Source organism: Hippopotamus amphibius, chromosome 5 (assembly GCF_030028045.1).
Source record: "Hippopotamus amphibius kiboko isolate mHipAmp2 chromosome 5, mHipAmp2.hap2, whole genome shotgun sequence".
NCBI lineage: Eukaryota > Metazoa > Chordata > Mammalia > Artiodactyla > Hippopotamidae > Hippopotamus > Hippopotamus amphibius.
In genome coordinates, this window is record NC_080190.1 from 2,866,507 (window position 1) to 2,884,153 (window position 17,647).

Here is a 17,647-nt window from a genome sequence, read left to right on the forward strand (position 1 = left end):
ATCTCTGAGCCTGACGTTTCTCTGTTTCTTTATCGGAACATGAGGACAGCCCTGTGGCGATGCTGTGAGGATGAAGTGAAATCGAGGGTGCAAAACGGACCGCTTAAGGCTGTGAGTGCCCAGCGGACGGTTATCCCTGGAGTGCTGACTGGGGGCCTGGCTCTGCCCCCTGGGGCACAGCCCTCCTGGAAGGGACGTGGAACATCAATGGATAAAAAAGAAAGCCCCCGCCCGCCAGTCATCAGGGCCCTGCGGCAACTGGAACCAGGAAGGGGGGTTTGTCGGCTTGGCCTCTCCCAGGAGGGCACAGTTCCCCCAACCTCTGAAAAACAAGAAGGAGCCGGCTGTTGCAGTTTAGGAAGAAGGGTTTCCAGGCAAAGAGGATAGCTGATATTGTCAAATAATATCTAAAGAAATTGTGAATTTCAAAGGAAAAAAATAACCTATGCTAGTGCTCAAGGAAGTTCTGGGAATTTTTTTTTTTTTTTTGAATAAGAGGGCAAGAAGGAAGGGAAAGAGCATTTATTAAACACTTATTACATGCCAGGCTCTGTGTTTCTGGAGGTATGTAGATATAATATATACATTCTCTTTTACACGCCAACAAGATGAGCAGAGGTAGTAGTTTTTCAGAGAGGTCATTAAAGATTTAAAGGAGGAAGTTTAAGTCCCTGGACGAGGACAAGTAATGATTTTGCAACAGTTGAATCAAAACTGTCTTTCACCCCCTCCCCCCTCCTCCCAACACATACACAGACACACAGACACACAGACACACACGACACAAGCACGGCACACACCCCGCCCCCCACGTAGGGAGGCTGTGCGGAGCCTGTTATGAAAGACAGCCCACAGCCACTCCATGAAGCTCTGACATCCCTGGAAGGCTTTATTCCTATTTTACCCACGAGGAAACTGAGGCTCAGAAATGAACCCTGCCCCCAGCACACCTCACTAGTTAAGCAAACAAAACCTCTCCATAGACTTCCTGGACGCCAAATGGCCCAGTGCTCGGCTGGGAAAGACGAGAGGCTCCTCACAGCAGCTACGGTGAGCTGCAAGCTTGCCCGGCACGCACATCACGCTAGGCGCCCTGCAGGTAGTCTCACTGTAAGCTCGGAGCATCCCACCGCAGGAGGCACCATTTCATACACATATTTAAAGCTGAGAAACCAGAGCCCCTTGCCCCGGTGCTGGAAATTGGCCAGGGGAATCGGAACTCAGGTAACTTCCTCCTGACAGCCGCTTTCCCTGTAGGTGGTATGCAAGGTGACTGGAAGCGGTGCACAGAGAAACTTTTAATGGTTAACATTTATTTTTATTGTGTTAAAATACACGTAGGTTGACCATTTTGACCATTTTTAACTGCACAGTGCAGTGGCATTAAGCACAGTCACACTGCTGTGCAACCATCACCACCACTTCTGTCCAGAACTCTTTTCATCTTCCTGAACTGAAGCTCTACCCCCATTAAACACCAACTCTTCATTCCCCTCACCCAGCCCCCAGAAACCACCCCGCTGCGGTCCGTCCCTGCGAGTCTGACTACTCTGCTTCTTTATAGGAAGTGGAATTATATTGTACTTGTCCTTTTGTGACCTGCTTATTTCATTTCGCATAACGTCCTCAGGGTTCATCCATGTTGTGCTCTGTGTCAGAATTTCCTTTCTTTTCTTTTTGTTTTAAGCTCTTTATTGGAATATAATTGTTTTACACTTCTGTACCAGCGTTTGAGGTACACCAAAGTGAATCAGCTGTATTCATACATATATCCCCATATCCCCTCCCTCCGCCGAGAATCTCCTTTCTTTTAAAGACTGAACGAAACTCCATTGTACGGATGGGCCACATTTTGCTTATCCATTCGCCCACCTATGGTCACTTGGCTGCTTCCACCGTTTGGCTATTGTGAGCAGTACTGCTATGGACATAGGTGTTTGTGTTCGAATCCCTTCTTTCCATTATTTAGTGTGTATACTCAGAAGTGGAATTCAGGATCATGTGATAATTTTATTTTTAACTTTTTGAGGAAATACCATACTGTTTTTAGTCGTGGCTGCACCCTTTTACATTTTCACCAGTGATGCACAAGGGTCCCAGCTCCCCCACATCCCAGCCAACACTTGTTTTATAGTAGCCCTCCTAATGGGTACGAAGAGCTATCTCACTGTGGTTTTGATTTGCATTTCCCTAATGATTAGTGATGTTGGGCATCTTTTCATGGCCATTTGTATATCATCTTTGGAGAAATGTCTATTCCAGTCCTTTGCTCATTTTTTAAACAAGTTGTTTGTTTTCTGTTGTTGAGTTGTAGCTGTTCTTTATGTATTCTGAATATTAACTCCTTATCAGATGTATAACTTACAAATATTTACTCCATTTCATGGGTTGCCTTTCACTGTGTTAATAGTGTCCTTTGATGCACAAAGGTTTTACATTTTTATACAGTTCAGTTTATCTAATTTTCCTTTTGTTGACTGTGTTCTTGGCACCATATGCCAGAATCCAACGTCAGGAAGCTTTCTCCTGTTTTCTTCTGTTAATGTACTTAGAATAATGAGTCTTTTAAATTGTCACTTTACAGGTATTTTATATTATTTTTAAAGTCTTAAATCTTAAGATATTAAGAAACTAAATATAGTAGGTAAATAACAGGAGAGGTTTAGTACACATCTTGTGGTTGGTGACCAAATGATGGATGTTTGGTAAGTAGTGTGCTAAGCTACGGTCAACTGCACCTTTCTAAATTGTGTTAAAGAGTAATCATGACACTGTGGGCCACTGTGACAGGTCTAGGGACCACTGAAATGGGCTTTTGCAGGAGGGGAGAGAGATTAGGCTCTAAATACAAGGGAAAGTGGGAATTTACAGCCAAGAAACATGGTGGGGTAGGGGAGTGGGGGTCAGTGGATGCAAAATCTCTAAGAGGAAGCATCGGGGTAAGGGAAGATTCTGGCTAAACCAACCTAGCAGGATTCTCACTGAAAGCAGGCCACCATGATCAGACATCCCCTGGGGGATGATGGAGATGAGAAGCTCAATCAGATACCAAGGGTGATCAAATATCAAGGGTGGGGGCCTCTGGCTAAGCTGACTTAGCAGGATTTTTGCTGAAACTGGATAATGCAGGGATGGGCACGGCAGCCCAAAGGTCAGAGCCTAGTTGATAAGGGATTTCGGAGGAGCCTGAGTAGAGTGTGGTCCAGGAGACCATCTGTTGCTACTTCAGGGACTAAGCCTTTGTCGCCCCATTTACCCAGATCTTGGCTCAAGCATCCGAAAAAGCAGCCCTAGGTGCAAAGAGCAGTGAAACTGAAACTGGACGGCAAAGCAGGTCATTTAATCTCAATTGCAAGACGCATACAAGCAATGTTTTTAAAGTAGAGGCAGTAACACAGGTCCACGATAGTACTTTATTTTCAATTCTGAAATGCAAACGTTCTAAAACTTAGAAGTCTTCCCTTAAGTTTGGAGCAAACTCATTTGAACTAACATGAAACTACAGCCTTTACGTATCCCACTTCAAGTTAAAAGTTGTGAATACTCACGCACATTTGCTGCAGAAATACTGTCTTTGATTATATACTGTTCCAGACCCCACTGAAGGTGTTTCATGCAGTATATACATGGCCCTTTAAAACAGAATCCAAAAAGCTTTGAATTCCAAAACCACATCTGACCCAAGGTCCCCCACCCCCATCTTTATTGAGCTATAACTGACATTTATCGTGGTATGAGTTTACTGTGTATCATGTCACGATCCCATCTATGGATTCACTGCAAAATGATTACTACAATAACACATCCGTTACCCCACAGTTCCATCTTGTGTGTGTGCTGTGTGAGAACTTTCAAAATCTACTCTCTTAGCATCTTTCAAATACACAATACAGTACTGTGAACTATAATCGCCATGCTGTACATCACACAACCAGGATTTAATCACCGTGTCACGGGAAGGCCACAAGGGTTTCTGATACAAGATTAATTAGTAGTCCTAGAAATACTAGTAGTACTTAGTTTACGTCAGGCATTGTTCTAAGTACTTTACGTGCATGTACCTCATTCAATCCTTCCGATACGATGAGTCATCACCTTTTAGAAATGAGAAAGCCGAGGTACTTAGCTACTAAATTTGCTGAATCTCATGCAGCAAGTAGCCCAACCGAGTAGGGATTCCTGCATTTCACCACAATGGATAAGGACAGGTCTTTGTAACAAAAGATGCCTCCAACTGCAGAAGAATGGTAAACTTACAGCGAATCAAATAACAGAGACAAGAAGTCTGGAGATGGGTGGGCAGCGGGTTGTGAGCTGGTTCAGGAGCTCACGTCGTTAGCGCCTAGATGCCTTCCTACATCCCTCCAGGTTTACCCACCAGCTGCCCTCACGGTGACAAGAAGGCTGCAGCAGCTCCAGGGAGCTTACACTGCCAACGAGAGCAGGGAACCACGAAGCCCCCAACCATCCATCCATCCCCTTTCTGAAACAGTCAGAAACATCTGTCCTAGAGCCAGCCGTGCCCCAGTAGACCCGCTAGCCGATCACTGTCAAAGGACTGGCCTACCCCAATTTTACTTCACCAGAAAGGACCTCGGGCCCGGCGCAGAACAGGGCGGGAGCTCCGTGGCGGGGTGCCGGGGCCGGCCGAGCCCACGCGCCCCAGCCTGGACAGGCCGGCGGACTCCCGGCCCTGAGATAGGGCGGGGCAGCCCCGCACGGCGCTGGGCCTGGGGTCGGCGCCCACGGGCTGCCGGCGGTGCGGGCGGCAAGACCTCGGTATCCCCGTCCCGCACGGCTCGCAGGCCCCGGAAGCTCAGGCGTGCAGCCTCGGAGAAGCGGGGTGCTCCCGGGACCTCCGGACGAGAAGTCCCAGCGCACCGGGCAACCCCGGCTGGAAGCCGCCCCGGGCCCGCCCCCGCCCGGAAGTGAGGCGGCCTCCCGGGGACTACAACTCCCAGGGACGCCAGCGCTCCTCCTCCCATGCTGATAGGCCCGCTGCGCCGTCTGTCAGTCAACCAGCCACAGGAAATACGGAGGTAGACGGAGCCCGCAGACCAATCACGAGAGGGGAGGCGGGCTCTCCTCCTGCAGACCTCAGCTTGCGGTCGAATCGCGGCGAAACTCTAAGAGTGAGTTCTTTGGAGCCCCACGGCGGACTCAGTGATCGGAGAAGGGACAGACCAGCCGTATTCCCGAATCAACAACCTGAGGGAGACATTCTCCCGTCTCTTCAAGGCTGCGGCCTCCGCTACTCCCGCCTGCCGCCCTGCCCGCCGGGTCTCCCGCGCGCCTCGCGGGGCCCCGCCCCCAGCCCCTCATTGGCTCCCTCGGGGCACGTGGGCGGAGGGGCGTGGTCGCGGCGGCGAAGGCGGGCGGGCGGCACCTTGCGGTGGGTGGGGATGAGAGGCCAGGCGGACTCGGGCCCGGGGGCGCATGGACACCCTGGCGCTAGGCCGGTGGCGCCGGCGGAGGCCAGAGGAGCTGCAGGCTCCGGGGGACGCGGTGAGTCCCCCGGGGCCGGGACTTTAGGAACGGGGAGACGGCGGCCCTGAGCGGGCCTCCGCCTGGCCTCGCGTCTCCCGGCGCCCTGCTCGGGGCAGGCCCGGCCGGAGCGGGCGGTGCGCACCTGCGGAGGCGGGGCCGGGGGGGCGGGGCGGGGCAGCCGGGGGGCGGGGCCGCGCCTGCGCGGAGGTGCGCGGGGGGGGGCTCCCTGCGAGGTCTCGGGGCCCAGGTGTCCCGGTCAGGGGGTGTCCCGCGTTCAGCACGCTGCTGTCGCTAAGTCGCGCCTCCACGTGCAGGCTGGCTGTGGTATGGGTGCCGGGTGAGCAGACACGCCCGTCCTTTGCTGCGAGAGGGCAGGGTGAAAGGTGATCGGTGATGGGGGCCCTAGGCACGCTGGGGGTGGGTCGGCCATCGGATGCATGTGAGGCTTGACGGGAGAACGGGGTGGGTGGGAAGCGCGTGGGCTTTTAGGGAGCTGGAAGAAGTCCTGTGGGGTCGGAGCAGGAGGGCAGGCTGAGCTGCGCGCTGGTCTAGCACCTCTGCCGGTGAGCTGCTGCCTCTCGCTCCATCTCGTGTGTCGTGGTTCCTTCCAAGAGCAGCAGCGAGCTGCCACCCCACCGAGCTTCTGAGTGGTTTCTGTCTGCTTCTTCTGGACCGGCAGGCTCCGCAAGCACGGGATGCGCCTTCCGAGTTAATGCAGGCGGCGTTTTTCTCCGACGTCCTGCACAGCATATCAGGGGTGATGCGCTCTCTACCCTCCCCACCCACTGCTTGACCAGAGCCAGTGTCGCTGGTGTTGTGTCACAGCAGCGGCCCGCTCCCTGGTGCTGTATTACAGGGCGTAGGTTACGCTTCTGTGACACACGGAGACTTCAAGTTTGATTCTCCCCTGCATACCAGTATGGAGGTGAGCCCAGGGCAGAGGAACACAGAGTCGCTAAATACAAGTGTGGGGCTGGTGGTACCCGGATCAGAGACGTCCGAGGACCCAGTTTCCTTTGGTCCAGTGGCTTCACCACTCCCTGTGTGCTGTCCTCCAGAAAGTGGTCATACTGACATTTAAAGAGCTCTTTGCACAGAGCAGCTCTGTGGGAGGTGAAAGGGATGGTGGTCAGAGGGCAGAGGGGAGGCAAGGAATATATAGATCGTGAGAGCGGATAGAGGGGAGTGAGATGGTGACAGTACGCAGACTTCCCTGTGTATTTTGGAGGAAGAACTGACAGGTGTTGCCGGTGGAGTGCATGTGGAAGGGGATGTGAAGGGAGGAGTCCCGATGACTCCCAGGGTTGTGACTTGAGCATCCGAGCGGGCAGTGCTGCTGTCACTGAGGGAAGATTGATGTGTGACTGCAGGAGGAAACGAGCAGTTCCTGTTAGGCCGCACTGAGCTTTTCTATGTCTTGGAGACGTTTAGGAGGGACGTGGCAGATACTGCCAGTCCTTGAGTGGCCGGCATGTGGGTTATCAGTTTCACAGTCATCTGTTATTATGCCCGTATTACCAATACGCCCATATTACCGATGAGGAAACTGAGGTACAGAGAGGTGAATCAACTGGCCTAAGGGTCCACAGCTAGCAAGTGGTGGCAGTGGGTCTTAAACCCCTCTGCCTGCCTCCAGAGCCTGTGTTCTTAACCGCTGGGCTATACAGTTTCTCATGGGGGGGCGTGTGGAGCTGAAACATGAGACTTCAAAATGAAGTCCTAAATTGGCCCTAAAGTGATGAAAAGTGTGGTGCCGTGGGCTGTCAGGGATGGGGAGCCAGAGGTCACTGTTGATCAGAGAAAACAGGAAAGGCTTAATGGAAAAAGCCTTGAGTGATCTTTCAGATTGACATTGCTGAAATTAAGTGCCCAGGTTGAGGCTGCAACACTTCCTAACGGTGACCAAAGAAGGATGAGGTGGTATGTTACTGCTGTGGGGTGTATTGCCTCCTAATTTGATAAAGCTCTTTTTGATGTTGTGATGTGTCCTAGTCTTTGATCTAATAATCCAGATCGAGTCCAACAAAGTAGCCAAGTTCTTGTCCCAAGTTTTCCTTTCTCTGCCTCTTTCCCTCTCACACACACCCCACTTCAGAATTTGGTTACTCAGGACATGCAACTCCTACCTCTGTGACAGCCTAGTGGCTCTACACTCTGTGTGTTAAAACCAGCAGTGGAGTTTAGGGCTTCAGCCCCCAGGACACATCTCTGGAAAGAGTGATTCTCATGAAGCACAGTCAGGTGCCTCTCTTGTGATCTTGTTAGTGTCCTGATCATGGTAAGGTTGGCTAATGTGGTGACACATGTAGCAGGTAAGTATCAGTAGTGTTGATCCTGTCTGTTGGGTAGAAGTTTTTTGAGCACCTACTGTGTGTTGAGCACTGCTGTAGGCTCTGGAAGAAGAGAAGTGCTTAAGTTGACCCTGTGACCCGGGGCATCCGGTGCCTGTCCCCTTTCAGTCCCCCGCCCACCACACTCACCACACCTTTCTGAGTAGAAGTGTCTGCCCAGGACACCTGAAGATTCAAGTCTACTCAGGCTTTCATCTCCTGAGGACTCTCCTTCCAAACAAACTCTGTAAAGAGCAGGTTCTCTAGGCAGAGCATACCTGAGATGCCTGGGCCCACATCAAATTAATATTTTTCCTGCTTTCATCTGGGTTGATGCAAGATCCCTTTTCCCAGCTTTTGCTTCCTAGGGATAAGTGGCCATTTCTTGTGTTGTAATTTCTTTCCATTCTTTGTCACTGTCCTTTAGAAATAAAATAGAAGAATGCATTAATTCATTAGCTAGTACAGAGTTTTTTGCCTATCATTTTTCTTTTTCTTTTTTAGCAATATTATTGGGGTATAAGAAACTACTTGTGTTTAAAGTGTACAATTTGGCTTTTTGGCTATTCTAAATAATGCTTTTATGAACATTCATGTTCAGGTTTTTGTATAGACATATATTTTCATTTCTCTTGGGTATATACCTCGTTGTGGAATTTCTGGGTCGTGTGGTAACTATTTAACCATTTGAGGAACAGCTAAAGTATTTTCCAAAGTGGCTGTCACATTTAACAGTTCCCACCAGAAGTGTATGAGGGTTTCAGTTTCTCCGCATCCTCATCAACACTTAATCGGTTTTCTAAATTGTAGCCATCCCAAGTGGATGTGAGTATTACTACCTCTTTGTAGTTTTGATTTGCATTTTCCTGATAACTAATGATGTTGGGCATCTTTCATGTGCTTCTTTGGCTATTTGTATATCTTTGGAGAAAGGTCTGTCAGATCCTTTGCCCATTTTTAAATTGGGTTGTCTTTTTATTATTAAGTTGTAGTAGTTCTTTATATATTTTAATGTTAGTCCCTTATTGGATACATGATTTTCAAAACTAGTCTCCCATTTTGTACCCCTGTTTCTTTTTCTTAAAGTCATAGTTTTAGCTTTTACATTTAGATCTACATTCCATTTCAAGTTAATTTTTACATACGGTGTGGGGTAAGGGCCCACCTTCATTCTTTTGCATGTAGGTATTGATCTGTCCAAGCACCGTTTGTTGAAAAGACTATTCTTTCTGGCCTATTAGTTGCCTTGGCACCTTTGTTGAAAACCAATGCACTGTAAATGTGAGGGTTTTTTCCTGGATTCTCAGTTCTGTTCCATTGATCAGTATGTCTGTCTTTATATCAGTATCATACTGTCTTGACTACTGTAGCTTTGTAGTAAGTTTTGAATCCTGGAAGTGAGAGTTTCCTAACTTGTTCTTTTTCAACATTGTTTTTGCTATTCTGGGTTCCTTGAAGTTCCATAGGAATTTTAGGATCAGCTTGTCAATTTCTGCAAAGAAGTCAGCTGGAATTTTGATGAGGGTTGTGTTGAATCTATAGATTAATTTGAGGAATATTGCCCTCTTAACAATATTAAGTCTCTGATCTATGTACGTGTGATGTCTTTCTAAGTTTCACTGATTTTTCTCTATTGCTTTTCTATTTACTGTGTCAATAATTTTCACCCTGATCTTCTTTATTTCCTTTTTTCTCCTCATGTTGGGTTCACTTGTTCTTTTGTTTCTAGTGACTGAAGGTGGATGCTTAGGTCACTGGGTGGAGGCCTTTCATGTTTTCTAATGTAGGCACCTAGTGCTGTACATCTCCCCTGAGTTTTTCTTTAGTGCGTGTTATGTTTTGTTTTCACTTTTTCAGTTTAAAATGCTTTATAATTTTCCATTTGATTTCTTCTTTGATGCATTTGTTATTTAGAAGCATGTAATTTAGTTTCCAAATATTTGGGGATTTTCTAGAGATCTTTGTTATTGCTTTCTAGTTTAATTCCACTGTGGTCTGACAACATACTTGGTGTGACTTGAATCCTTTCAAGTTTACTGACACTTTTTTCTTTTTTTTTAATTTAATTTAAAAAATTTATTGTATTAAGAACACTTAACATGAGATCTGTCCTCTTAACAAATCATAGGTGTACAATCCATTATTGCTGACTGTAGATGCAGTGTTGTACAGCAGGTCTCTAGAGTTGTTCATCTGTGTAACTGAAACTTTATGCCTGTTGATGAATAACTCTCAATTTCCTCCTCTCCACAGCCCCTGGTAGTTAGCACTCCAGTCTTTGCTTTGTGAATTTGGCTCTTTTAGATACCTCGTACAAGTGGAATCATGCAATACTTGCCTTCTGTTATCTTGCTTGTTTTGCTTAGCATAATGTCCTCAGTGTCCCTCCATGTTGTTGCATATTGCAAAGTTTCCTTCTTTTTAAGGGCTGAGTGGTATTCTGTTGTTTGAATATACCACATTTTCTCTGTCCATTCATCTGAAATGGACATTTAGGTTGTTTCTACATCTTAGCCATTGTGAATAGTGGTGCAGTGAACACAGACATGCTAAATATCTCTTTGAGATGCTGATTTCAATTCTTTTTGATAAATGCACAGAAGTAGGGTTGCCAGATCATACAGTATTTTTAATTTGAGGAACCTCCATACTGTTTTTCCTATGAAATGACTTCTTTTATGACTCAAAATATGATCAGTCTTGAAAAAGTGTGTATTCTGCTGTTGAGTGAAGTGTTCAATTAATTAATTAATTAATTAAGGTGGTTGATAGTTTGGGGTATGGCTTCTGTATCCTTAACAGTTTTTTCCATATTCTATAATATTTTTAATGTTGTATCAGTTTTTGTGAGACAGTATTGACCCTCTGCATATAATCATAGATGTGTCTTTTCCGCGTGCAGCTCTGTAAGTTTGCGTCCTGTGTTGTGAAGCTCTTATGCACACGCACACTCATGAACTGTATGTCCTCTTGGCTAAATGGCTCCTGTGTCGTTATGAAGTTGCCTCATGTCCCTGGGACATTCTCCATTCTGTAATCTAGTTTTCTAATATTAGTATAGCAACCTTAGCTTTCTTTGAGTGTTAGCATTATATATCTTATGTCACCTTTTTACTTTTAATCTATTTGTATCTTTGTATTAAAGTCAGTTTCTTGGGACTTCCCTGGTGGCGCAGTGGTTAAGAATCTGCCTGCCAGTACAGGGGACACAGGTTTGATCCCTGGTCTGGGAAGATCCCACATGCAGCGGAGCAACTAAGCCCATGCACCACAACTACTGAGCCTGCGCTCTAGAGCCCACGAGCCACAACTGTTGAGCCCATGTGTCACAACTACTGAAGCCTGCGAGCCTAGAGCCCGTGCTCTGCAGCAAGAGAAGCCACTGCAGTGAGAAACCAACGCACAGCAACGAAGGGTAGCCCTCGCTCTCCACAACTAGAGAAAGCCCTAATGCAGCAACGAAGACCCAACACAGCCAAAAATAAATAGATTTGTAAAAAAAAAAATGTTTCTTGTAGACAGCCTATAATTGAGCGTTTCTTGTTATTCAGTCTGACAATCTCTGCCTTTTCATTATTAGTTTATTTTCATTTAATGTGACAATATAATTAGATTAAAATCTATCGTCTTGCTTTTTGTTTTGTTTGTTTACTTTTTCTTTTTGGTTTAGTGAGATATTTTTTACAATTTCATGTTATTTCCTTTGTTGGCTTAATTGCTATAACTTTGTTTTTTGCTTTATGATTTAGAATGTACATCTTCAAATTGTAGAGTCTGTCATCAGGTGATACTATACCACTGTGCATGTAAGAACCTTACAATATACACTTTCATCCCTCTCCTCTCTGCTTTCATGCTGTTGTTGTCCTACAGTTTTCCTTGACATATGCTCTAAACCATACTACATTATTACTACTTCTGCTTAAAGTCAGTCATCTTGTAAAGAGGTTTCAGTAACAAGAACAAAACCTTACTGTCTGCCCACAGAGTTACATTTCCAGTGCACTTCATTCTTTCATGTAGATTCATATTTCCAACTGGTTTTATATTTTGGTTTTCTTCCTGAAGGAATTCCTTTAACATTTCTTATAGGACAAACCTACAGGTGATAAAAATTTTGACCTTTTGTATGTCTTTTATTTCACCCTCATTTTTGAAAGATATTTGTACCACATATGGAATTCTAAGTTTTTTCTCTCAGTACTTTAAAGATGCTGCTCCACTGTCTCCTTAGTTGGATTGTTTCCAGTGAGAAATTTGCCATCATTCCATCTCTCTTCCTTAGAATGTAATGTTTTTGGTCTCTAGTTCCTTTTAGTTTTCTCTTTATCAGTGGCTGTGAGCACTTTGTTCATGACATTCTTTGGTATAATTGTCTTCATTTTTTTGTGTGCTTGGGGTTGTTGAAATTCTTGGATCTGTGGGTTTATAGTTTTTCTCAAACTTGGGACATTTTCAGCCATTATATCTTCAAGTATTTTTTTCTGTTTCCCCACTCTCCTCGCCTACTGGGACTCCAATTATACTTCATTTAAGCTTCTTGAGGTCATAACACTGATGCTCAGTTCATTTTTTTTTCTTTTTTCTTTTTTTACAATAAACTGCATATATTTAGAGTGTACAATTTGGTATCCCAATCTCCCAATTCATTCCCCCCAACCCCTCCCCGCTTTCCCCAGTTGGTGTCCATATGTTTGTTCTCTACATCTGTGTCTCTGTTTCTGCCTTGAACACCGGTTGATTTATACCATTTTTCTATAGTCTGCATATATGTGTTAATATACGATATTTGTTTTTCTCTTTCTGACTCACTTCTGTATGACAGTCTCTAGGTCCATCCATGTCTCTACAAATGTCCCAGTTTCATTGCTTTTTACAGCTGAGTAATATTCCATTGTATATATGTACCACATCTTTTTTATCCATTCATCTGTTGATGGACATTTAGGTTGCTTCCATGTCCTGGCTATTGTAAATAGTGCTGCAGTGAACATTGGAGTGCATGTTTCTTTTTGGATGATGGTTTTCTCAGGGTATATGCCCAGCAGTGGGATTGCTGGGTCATATGGTAATTCTATTTTTAGTTTGCAAGGAGCCTCCATACTGTTCTCCATAGTGGCTGTATCAATTTACATTCCCACCAACAGTGCAAGAGCATTTCCTTTTCTCCACACCCTCTCCAGCATTTACTGCTTGTAAATTTTCTGATGATGCCCATTCTAACCAGTGTGAGGTGATACCTCATGGCAGGGGTTTTTTTTTTGTTTTGTTTTTTTAATTTTATTTATTTATTTATTATTTTTTGGGGGGTACACCAAGTTCAATCAACTGTTTTTATACACATATCCCTGTATTCCCTCCCTTCCTTGACTTCCCCCACACCCCGAGTCCCCCCCCACTCATGGTAGTTTTGATTTGCATTTCTCTACTAATTAGTGATGTTGAGCAGCTTTTCATGTGCCTCTTGGCCATCTGTATGTCTTCTTTGGAGAAGTGCCTATGTAGGTCTTCTTCCCATTTTTTGATTGGGTTGTTCATTTTTCTGATAATTGAGTTGGATGAACTGTTTATATATTTTGAAGATTAATTCTTTGTCTGTTGATTCGTTTGCAAATATTTTCTCCCATTTTGAGGGTTGTCTTTTCGTCTTGCTTATAGTTTCCTTTGCTGTGCAGAAGCTTTGAAATTTAATTAGGTCCCACTTATTTATTTTTGTTTTTATTTCCATTATTCTAGGGGATGGATCAAAAAAGATCTTGCTGTTATTTACATCAAAGAGTGTTCTTCCTATGTTTTCCTCTAGGAGTTTTATAGTGTCTGGCCTTACATTTAGGTCTTTAATCCATTTGGAGTTTATTTTTGTGTATGGTGTTAGGGAGTATTCTAATTTCATTCTTTTACATGTAGCTGACCAATTTTCCCAGCACCACTTATTGAAGAGGCTGCCTTTTCTCCATTGTATATCCTTGCCTCCTTTGTCATAGATTAGTTGACTGTAGTTTATCTCTGGGCTTTCTATCCTGTTCCATTGATCTATATTTCTGTTTTTGTGCCAGTACCATACTGTCTTGATCACTGTAGCCTTGTAGTATAGCCTGAAATCAGGAAGCCTGATTCCCCCAACTCCATCTTTCCTTCTCAAGATTGCTTTGGCTATTCAGGGTCTTTTGCGTTTCTGTACAAATTGTAAAATTTCTTGTTCTAGTTCTGTGAAAAATGCCATTGGTAATTTGATCGGGATTGCACTGAATCTGTAAATTGCTTTGGGTAGGATAGTCATTTTCACAATGTTGATTATTCCAATCCAAGAACATGGTATGTCCCTCCATCTGTTTGTGTCGTCTCTAATGAAAGAAATCAAAGATGACACAAACAGATGGAGGGACATACCATGTTCTTGGATTGGATGCTCTGTTCATTTTTAAAAATCTCTTTTCTTTATTTTCAGATAGTTTCTATTGCTATGCCTTTAACCTCACTAACCTTTTCTTCTGCAGTGTCTAATCTACTGTTAATTACATCCAGTACTTTTTTTTAAATCTCTGACATTGTAGATTTCAACTCATAATGTTTAATTTGGATTTAAAATATCTTCCATATCTCTGTTTAACATTTCAAACATGTAGAATACAGTCAGAATAACTTTCTAAATGTCCTTCTTGCTAATGCTTACATCTGTGTCAGTTTGGGGCCAGCTTTGATAGGTTGTTCTCTTCACTATGTGTCATATTTTTCTGCTTTGCTGGTCAGATATTGTGGACTTTACCATATGGGGTGCTGGATGTTTTTAGATTCCTGTAAACATGCTTGAACTTTGTTCTGGATCACAGATAAGTTACTTGGAAAAAGTTTGAGCCTTTGGATCATGCGTTTAAGATTTGTTCGGTGAGACCAGAATAGGGTTTGCTCTAGGGCTAATTACTCCTTACACCTGAGGAAAGATCCTTCTGTGTACTCTGCCCTCTGTGTCGTGAGTCACAGGTGAGGTTTTCCAGGCCTGCTGGTAGGTTAGGCAGTATGCCCAGCCATGTCTGAGCACCATGCACCGCTGTCGCCAGTCCTTCCAGGTGGCTCTTTTCCTGCCCTTGGGGACTTGTTTTACACACGTGTGCTGATCAGCACTCAACTGAATGTGTGTGGATCATCCTGTCTCTCCCTCAGGCCGCTGTCCGCTCTCCAGGGCTCTGTCCTGTGAGCCGCCCCCACGCTCAGCACCGTGTTCTGAACTCAGGGAGTCCGCTAGGCTCTGCCTCGGTTCCCCTCGCTGTGCCACAGCCTGGAAACTCAAGGCAGTGAGGAAAGGAGGGCAGGTGTAGGGCTCAGCCTGTTTGTGTCCCCCTCTCAGGGGTCACTGTTTTTTGTTACGTGTTGGTCAGTGTCTTAAAATCTGTTCTTTCATTTATTTTGTCCCTTTTTGGTTGTTTCGTGCAGGAGGGGAATCTGGTCCCTGTTGCTCCATCTTGGCCTGAAGAACTACTTGCATTATTGATTCAAAGTTTAAAAAAAGAAGTTGCAGCACACACACACGTATACTCAGTAAAGTTAAGTTTGAGGCACTGCTTGAACAGTGCAAGGTCAATTGTAAATGCATTCTGTCTGTTGTGATTTAGAATATTTGAAAGTTCATGTAGGTTGTGCAGTGCAGCAGCAATGTCACTGCCAACTAAAACCACTAACACCTGAATATTTTCTGCACAGAATTTAGCTCGTCAGCCCTGGTGTGACTTTGTTTAGCTGTGCTATGTGGGTTTTCTGTAGGTTGGAAAGCTGTCAGGTGCACCATTCTATTGGTAGACCAGTTTTTCCTTCCAGTTACACCTGCACACAGGTCATGCTTTCAGTCCAGAGGTGAGCAAGCTTGAGCTTTGCGAGAAGGCAGGTAATTTTGAGTTGCAATCTGGAATTTTTTTTTAATTAATTAATTTATTTATTGGCTGCATTGGGCCTTCATTGCTGTGTGAAGACTTTCTCTAGTAGTGTGAGCAGGGGCTACTCTTCGTTGCAATGTGTGGGCTTCTCATTGTGGTGGCTTCTCTTGTTGCAGAGCACGGGCTCTAGGTGCGCGGGCTTCAGTAGTTGTGGCACATGGGCTTAGTAGTTGTGGCTCGAGGGCTCTAGAGCGCAGGCTCATTAGTTGTGAAACACGGGCTTAGTTGCCCCGAGGCATGTGGAATCGTCCCAGACCAGGGATTGAACCTGTGTCCCCTACATTGGCAGGTGGATTCTTAACCACTGTGCCACCAGGGAAGCCTGGCAGGCAGATTCTTAACCACTGCACCACCAGGGAAGTCCTTGGAATGTTTTTGATGCAGCTGTTGAAATTTAGATGTGAGTAAATTGTAAAATTCCAATCTGCCATTTTCACCAATTCTTGGTGTTTTGAATAGCTGCCCCTAAATTAGAGGGCTGAGGATATTTTAGATCTACTTTCTTTGGACAATTTTTAGATCTACCTTTGCTAACACTTGAAAAGTTATCCAGTAAAGCTGGTAGTCCTTGTCAGCAAAACTACTTAGATATATTGATGGCTTTAACTCCTCCAAGTAACCCTATGGGGTCTAACTTACAAAGTGAGAAAATTCAGAGTTAAATTTGCTTGTTTCGCCCCTAAGATGTAGGTTTTATAGCTCATCTGCTGAGTGAGATCCCCACTGTGAAAACCTAATGAATAGTAGCTGACAAAAACCTTTTGTTTTGCCTTTCTGTGGCCACTCTTTTCGTTGTAAATAATTGTAACCCACTTCTCAAGAAACAAGTCATTTCTTTCTCTACCTATGTTTCAGTTTAGAAATCATCTGTTGAGCGACTTCCTATTGTCTGCTGTACTCAATTTAATTGTATTCAGCCATCCTCCCATCTAGAAAAAGGAAATTGATCGGTCATAACTCCTGCTCAGTTATAACTCCCATACAGGTATTCCTACTCCGGCTGCACGTAGCCTCGGTCGTGTCTAGTTTCCAGCAGATTTCTTTGTACATGACACAGAAATGTCAAGGTGAGCTTAGGTCAGCCAGGAGGTAGTTTTCCATGGTTTGGGCCCTTTGAGGTGTCTGTTGTGCTCAGCATTGACCCGTGGAGGACCATGACCTGGTGTCTGCTTCTCTAATTACCAGGTGCCCAGAACCAAGCGAGGCACGCGGTAGGTGGTCAGCACCTACTTTGTGTGTGTGTGTGTGCGCGCACGCGCATGTGTGTGTGTAACGGAAGAGAAATGAAGGGAGGGTTACATTGATGCCTACACCTGTTGGCGTTTTCAAAGTGTCCCTTATGTAGGGAAAGTTATATGTCGACTGGTGTAGTGGCCGCTCAGGGCCATGCCTGTGGCTCAGGACTAACCAGGTTTCCCTTTGCGCTTATTCAAGACCACATTGTTTAGGGTTTTAAAATTCTACGTGTACAATGAAGTGATTTTTCGTCAATTTAGTTGTGCAGCCATCGCCACCCAGTTTTAGACTGTTTTCTCCACCTCATAAAGATCCCTTGTGCCCATTTGCCGTCACCGCTCCTACCCCTAGGTCCAGTCAATCGCTGATCTGCTGTCCATTTCTCTAGATTTGCCTTTTCTGGACATATGTGTAAACAGAATCATACGATGAGTGGTTTTACAGCTGCCTCCTTTCACTTTCATCATGTTTTTGAAGTTCATCCACAATGAAGCACATATGAGTAGCTTGTTTTGTTATTGCTAAATAATATTCCGTTGTATAGATGTACCAGGTTTTGTTTATTCTTTCCACAGTGGATGGACACTGGGGCTGTGTGTCCTTTTTGGCTATTATGAGCAGTGCTGAGAACTCGGAAGGGTCACACAGGGATCACTGTGTGGACAT

General features: G+C 45.0%; 1 protein-coding gene across 6 annotated transcripts in view; it reads left to right on the forward strand.

Moving 5' to 3' along the window:
* Window positions 1-5,371: 5,371 nt before the first annotated feature.
* C5H10orf143 (chromosome 5 C10orf143 homolog) overlaps window positions 5,372-17,647 on the forward strand; it is a 42,676-nt gene continuing 30,400 nt past the window's right edge. For 2 of the 6 annotated variants that reach the window (XM_057737571.1, XM_057737570.1), the window contains exon 1: window positions 5,391-5,505. In XM_057737571.1, coding sequence (XP_057593554.1) covers window positions 5,437-5,505 — 69 coding nt within the window. In that variant the 5' untranslated portion in view covers window positions 5,391-5,436. Of the gene's footprint in view, window positions 5,506-5,702; window positions 5,871-6,166; window positions 6,413-17,647 lie in introns of those variants that run through there. The other 4 variants (XM_057737569.1, XM_057737568.1, XM_057737567.1 and 1 more) reach the window with 4 other exon arrangements.